At 42.7% G+C, this 6176-nt stretch overlaps 2 protein-coding genes across 2 annotated transcripts in view; both read left to right on the top strand.

Moving 5' to 3' along the window:
- LOC118412916 (probable peptide/nitrate transporter At3g43790) overlaps positions 1-897 on the top strand; it is a 3657-nt gene extending 2760 nt beyond the window's left edge. The window contains exon 5 of the mRNA XM_035815973.1: positions 770-897. Coding sequence (XP_035671866.1) covers positions 770-897 — 128 coding nt within the window. The remainder of the gene's footprint in view (positions 1-769) is intronic.
- A 3053-nt stretch (positions 898-3950) lies between these two features.
- Positions 3951-5665, top strand: LOC118414675. The gene is made up of 2 exons (XM_035818873.1): positions 3951-4369; positions 5357-5665. The coding sequence occupies exons 1-2, from the start codon at positions 3990-3992 to the stop codon at positions 5439-5441; spliced, it is 465 nt and encodes a 154-aa protein (XP_035674766.1). The 5' UTR covers positions 3951-3989; the 3' UTR covers positions 5442-5665.
- Positions 5666-6176: the final 511 nt, after the last annotated feature.

Raw genomic sequence — 6176 nt, 5'->3', positions numbered from 1 at the left:
AGGTAGCTGAATATCTTCATAGGCAAGCCTACGGGGGGTTACCAACAGTAACGCAAGTGGGAGAACGACTTTGTCGCCACAGGATGAAAATTAACCCTCGCCACGTTTGTAGACGCTACGGGCCTGTAAAACGAGGGTTGTAAAACGATAATTCCGGCCAAATTTAGCCAATTTTCACGTTGGAGGTAAGTGGGCACTAGGAGGAGCAGAAACACGTTTCTGAAAAGATCGCCCCTCCCGCTGCCTTTGACCAGTTCCGTCCTGCAGCAGATTCCGCGGTGGCAAATTATCCTCCTTTGCCGGCTAATTCCTTCCCCAGCTTATGTTACAGTGTTTTAATGCCACCGGAGGAATCTGCTTGGAGATTAGGCAGATAGTTCATTCCATACCATCTAGCCCTGGAACTGTAGACTTCCCTTGAAGGACTATCATATACTGAACATGGTACTGTCAACATGTGCGGAACCCATTCCATGGGCTGCTTCACACCAGTCCGTGTGCATTTGTGCAGCACTGGTGGTGACATCCACCTAAACATGTTTTGCAAGTAGTGCGGCGAACTGTCCTGTACACAGTAACCAACATATTTCCTTTAGCTCGTGAAGAGTCTAGGATCAGCTGTACTTGGCACCCGACTGTCTCAAAGCACAGTTTTGCTATGCTGTTGACTAAATCACAGCGTTTAATTCCATTGCATTGCCCTGTTTGTTAAACCAAGTACGCCCACACATATACGTGATTTTGACTTGTACAAAACCTTTCGCAACAGTTGGCTGCATTTTCCTGGGAGAATCTCTGGACAAGAATTCGAAGCCCAGAGATGACTATATCAGTCTGACCGAAATGTCCGATCATGAGGTAGCAGAAGAAGAGAAGGTAAAGCCACATCGTGAGTAACATAATGTTGTTTGTTTATCTTATTTTACCAGGTGTGACATATCCTCTTATCTTGGCACTTTTCAATGTACCCTGTGGGGAACCCTAGACATACGTGTACATGTACATAAATATCAAATAAAATAAAAAGTAACATTAACCTTAGTTCACCTTTATCCGTAGGGTAACCTTTATCCGTTCTTTTTAAGAACAATGTATTTAGGGATATCAAGTCGACGGACGGTGGTTTCAAACTGCAATATCTTGGAAATAGTACAATTTTAAACAACCATCCATCGACTTGATATCCCTGGATACCCTGTTTAGCAACACAACGGATATAGGTTTAAGGCGAATAAAGGTGAACTAACGTTACATTACAAATCATAGCAACTTAGGAATAACCAATACATAATATCATTTTACGATATGAGTAAATCAAGATGTTATATTAACATAATCATCATCATAATTCATCCGGTTACATTAACATAATATGAATGAAAAGTTGAAAACATAAGTAGAATGAGTGATGGCTGAAGAATATTGTTATTGATAAGTATCCTGTCCAATATATGTATTGTCTTTGTTTTTGTCAGCAGGGCTAGCCCTTTGTAATAGCCCTAGGCTAGTTGGGCAGCCCTGGCTGTGCGTTCTGAACAGCCAAACCAAGACATAGATGAAATAAATTGAATGAAATGAAAAACTGTTTTGTCTTCTATCTGGCCTACACATCTTGCCTGCGCTGAATCTCTCCATCATTATAACCATAAGGAGGTAAATTGAAACATATTGCATACCTCACCTACCGGTGTGATTGGATCAAACTATCCGGCTTAAACAGGGTAGGGGGTTTTCCCGAGCAGCCTTCGTAACCCCTGCTTCGCCTATTGGGTCAGTTAGTACTCACTCTAAGCGAGCAATTGAGCTGGTCTCAATTATGACCTAGGGCGAAGAGATGCTGTTATAGTTACAATGTAACTCGTAACCTTGAGTGGCCTTCGGGTCACACCTTGAAATGGCATTCAGGTCTTATTACGTGGTGATCATTTAGTAAAAATAAACTTTCAAATTTGCATTGTACTTTTGTTAATATGACGTCAGTCGATTTTGTCGTAGCGGGGATATAAAAAGCCCTACCTATGCAATTTTCTGTCTCGTAAACGGTCGTTGCCTTGAATAATGATCGTTGCCATTTCGCGGAACGGTCGTTGCCTTTTAAACGGCCGATGCCATATCCGAGCGAAATTTACACCGCCGACTGCACTAATACTGTAAATGTTCGCGGTGGTTTTACATTCGCGGTTTTCGCGTTGCCAATTCACTGTGAACTTAAAACTACCGCGAACATTTTTTCAAGGCAGTAAGAGTCTACAGTGCATGGTGCTAATGTGAACTTAAAACCACCGAAGCCCTGATCCCGCTACCGCGAAATTAAATCGCCGCGAACTTAAATGTATGTGAAAAAAGGTAAAACTGTTTTAATTTTTCCCAACAGGACAGCATGAGTCTACCAGTAGACTGCTGAAGGACAGACTGGTGCTGCTTCCGTGTGCGCTGTACGCACTCTTCGCGCTGGTAACCATCTGCAGCGATCAGGTCAGAGGCAGTCAAATTTCAAGTTTTTTTTTTGTTTTTTGTTTTTTTAAATCTATGCAGACTAACTCCAATCTTCAGCTTTAGCAGGTTGTAGGTCGCTGAAGTGGTTGTTTATGCTGGTCTTAAAGTTCTGTTCGTCCTATGTCCTATAAGTGTCACTATGTGCTGAGACAGTGAGTTCCAGAGATTAGTTGTGGCCGGGCAGGAAGGCCACAGCAAGTAAATTTTACGGCATCCACGCGCTCATGAAATTTGGCCTGAGTTCAGAAAAAAAAAGAAATATTTTCTTCTTTGGAAATTGTCAACATGACGAAAAATTACCAAAATGAGCAAATTTGCTGTGTTTAAACCTAATGATTTTACCTGTAGAAGTGACACTAGTGTGGTAGCCATGACTGTAGTTGTAGAAGTGACACTAGTTGGATAACAGAAAGTTGCTCCAATATGGAAGCCATGAGTGGAACTTTGTACGACTTAGTGACACCAGTCTAACACACTAGTGTCACTTTTAGTTCACCAATACACGCCTTGAATACAGGAATGAATGCATTCCTGGTTAGGGTACCATGTTTTGTCCCTTTATTCTTGTTACAACTTTCATGGTGTCTATTTTTTTTTATGTGGCTATCTTGTTTTTTTTTGGTACCCATCGTGTTTTCCCTATCTCTCTTTGTTTTTACAGTCTGCTAAGGATGTCATCCATAAACTACAATTGATTTAGTCTAAACCACAACAAATATACCGCGTACTTGAACGATGGCGTTGGAATAGACGATTAGGTGTTTATTATTTTTTTAAGCTTTATTGAAAAGTGGCAACATTTACATACATTGTGACATTTACAGGTTCAGCTTCATGACTACTTTTCGACTACAAAAATATGATAGTGTTTTCTCATTGCGTTCACTATATAAAGCCTACATGCACATACTAAAGTTTCACTACAACATGTACTATGGTTCTTTTGTGTGCGGAACAATTCGGTGCTTATATTTTACGTCTCTGTAATGTATTAAGAGTGAAGATAAAACTTTACACGAAAACATTTTACTAATTCAAACCTGCAGTTGCTACCCCTTCTCCTGGTGTCCGACTCCCAACATGGCGGCTACAACTTTGATGCTGCAGAGATTTCCATCGTCCTGACCACGATACACATCTACGGGACCGTCTCACTGGTACTTCCTTCTACTTTCTTACGATGCGAAATCAAATTCTGCATATTGCAAGCAAGACATGCCATTTTAGAATTTTAATGGCAAACGGTTACATTAAGATTGATTGATTAACTTGAAATCTGAGTTGGTAGAAGACATTCTGGTTTGTTTGTTTGTTTGTTTGTTTGTTTGTTTGTTTGTGCCTTTTTTCTGTCGCAAAGTCCATATTTTGCTGCTGGAAATTACATTTTACAACTTTGATCCAAGATAACTCATTGATTTCTTCATTGGTCCTCTCCCCTTAAGGCGACTGTAAACCCATTCCTGGCGTCCAAGTTCACCTACAAGACGGTGTACATGTTGGGAGTAGCGATGTACGCGGTGGGGATCGTCCTGCTCCCTTCCATGGTCGACATCACGGGGGCCATTACGAGTCATCAAGTCGCAAACCAAACAGCGAACTCTACCGATTTTACTCTGAACTTCACGGCTGATTCTGCGTACTTGTCGGTATCACCACCAGTGACAGAAAGTCCAACTGTACGGAGTAGCTCAGCCTCGCCCCTGTACGACGCAGCAGCGACGACAGAACTGAACACGACGGTCGCGAGTCCAGTTACCGGCCAGTGCCGGCTAGCCGGGCACAGGAGGAGGACCTCCCAACACCCGGCATCAGAAGTTCCCGCCAGGGTTTGGGGACCGCTGCTGTCTGTCTTGGTGGTGATGGAACAGGGAAAGTACGCTACTCATCATCGCTGCTACTGTAGAAGGGCTGGTGTACCGGTACAAAGCCGGTTTTTCTTATTGGATCGGTCCGGAAAAACCGGACCTGAAAAAATTTGGTGGACCGGATGTTGGACCTATTGGAAAATGAATAGATTATATGATCAGTCATTCACACGTTTGGGGGCTTACCGGCCGAAGAAAATAACAAGAAAGAAGTAGAGTAGAGTCTATAGTAATTTCTACCAAGTTATACAGTCACTCCTACAGAGTGAGGCGGTTAGCCATGTAGGATTTCAAAAAGCCCGTGGGAATCGAATACTCCACAAACCAGATTTCTTTGTAGCGAAATGGACCATTCTTTTGAGTATGGTTCAGTCACAAGTTTTCAAATAATGAGTCAGGTTCAGGTCCGGACCTGGACCTGATCCTCTGGACCTGAACCGGACCTGGACCCGAATTTTGTGTACCGGTACCCAGCCCTATACTGTAGTGTAGAATTTATGCCTTAGCAATTTCCACCAAAATTTTCTTTAGCCGGGCTACCGATGCAATGGCCGAGTGGGTATAGAGTGTTCGCCTTGTATTCGGTAGGTCGATCCCCGGTAGACTCTTACCAAAGACTTTCTCTGCTTAGCACTCAGCATTTGGGAAAAGAATATGGTAGTTGAAAATACGCCATAAACAGCGGACTAGCCCCCTGCTGAAGTGATTGCACAAAATTTCTGTGGCCCAAAGGCTATTGAAACGGAAGGGGGATAGATACAAACTGAGTCACGTTTGAGACGGCATTCTCGCTGCTGCAGCGCCACCTACATCGGCTATAAGTAGCAGCGAAAAGCAGATCCAGCCATTCTAACCCTGAAAATGGTGTCTGACTGACATCGAAACTTTGGAAGTGAATACTACAGACTTTGGTTGTGTTTGAAGAACTTTAATGTATGAGTAACCAACCTGATGAAACTATTTATGTACAGATAAAGATATACTACGTATTTCAGAAATCTAGCGTACCTGGCCTCTATCGTGATGGTGGGAAACGCCGGAGTTGTGAGTAACATCCTTCTTACCGTGGTATTTTCTTAGGTTTAACCTTAGTTACGATAGAGGTTGGTAGCAGGGGATGGGTGAACAGTGACAATGTCAAAAAGCTGCAATCCTTATGCCCTGTACGTAAGAAAGACAGTGAGGTGAGAGAGTTAAAGCGCCGGTTAGGACACTGTGCCCTCTGCACATCGTACACAATATACTGTGCAAGGAACAACCCTGTATGGGAGTCGCCGTCCGGGCTGTTTTCCAGCCGATGATATCATAATATTATAGTTTATGATGGCATCTGTGCAATATTAAGAAGCGACGTAAACAATTGAAATGTTGAAAGGCCGAAGCATAGTACCACTTTTTTTAACCTTGCGCCCTGCAGATCTTTGTGTATCTGACTAAGGGGTTGTCCGAGGTGTATTTTTAGCCTTCATCTTGTATATATTCGTGTTTTTAAACGTGTCCTTTTTTAAAATGTTTGTGAGTGAAATAAAGATGATGTTGTAAAAAAAAAAAACTCTGACCGGACTTTTAAGGTCAACCCTAGACGGGGGTGGGGGTAGACGGGGGTGGGGGTTTGGGTGTGTGACTTTTGAGGCCCTCCCCTTCTAACGCCTGTAATTCCTAAACGACTCGTCATATAACCACCAAATGTTCAGGGACTAATGTAGGCATACTGTAAATGTATTTAAGTTCGCGGGGATTTAATTTCGCGGCAGCAGGAAAAATGACTTTTCGCGGTGGATTTAAGTTCGCGGTAACACCATAGACTGCAATCTA

The sequence above is a fragment of the Branchiostoma floridae genome, chromosome 4 (genome assembly GCF_000003815.2).
Source record: "Branchiostoma floridae strain S238N-H82 chromosome 4, Bfl_VNyyK, whole genome shotgun sequence".
NCBI lineage: Eukaryota > Metazoa > Chordata > Leptocardii > Amphioxiformes > Branchiostomatidae > Branchiostoma > Branchiostoma floridae.
Note: the sequence above shows the minus strand (reverse complement) of the source record. Positions and strands in the feature narration are given on the sequence as shown.

Excerpts from the sequence above, each read along its gene's own strand:
- LOC118414675 (XM_035818873.1), top strand. The coding sequence starts at position 3,990 with ATGTTGGGAGTAGCGATGTACGCGGTGGGGATCGTCCTGCTCCCTTCC. Across the intron at positions 4,370-5,356 it reads GTGGTGATGGAACAGGGAAA|AAATCTAGCGTACCTGGCCT; the intron begins GTACGCTACTCA and ends TACGTATTTCAG.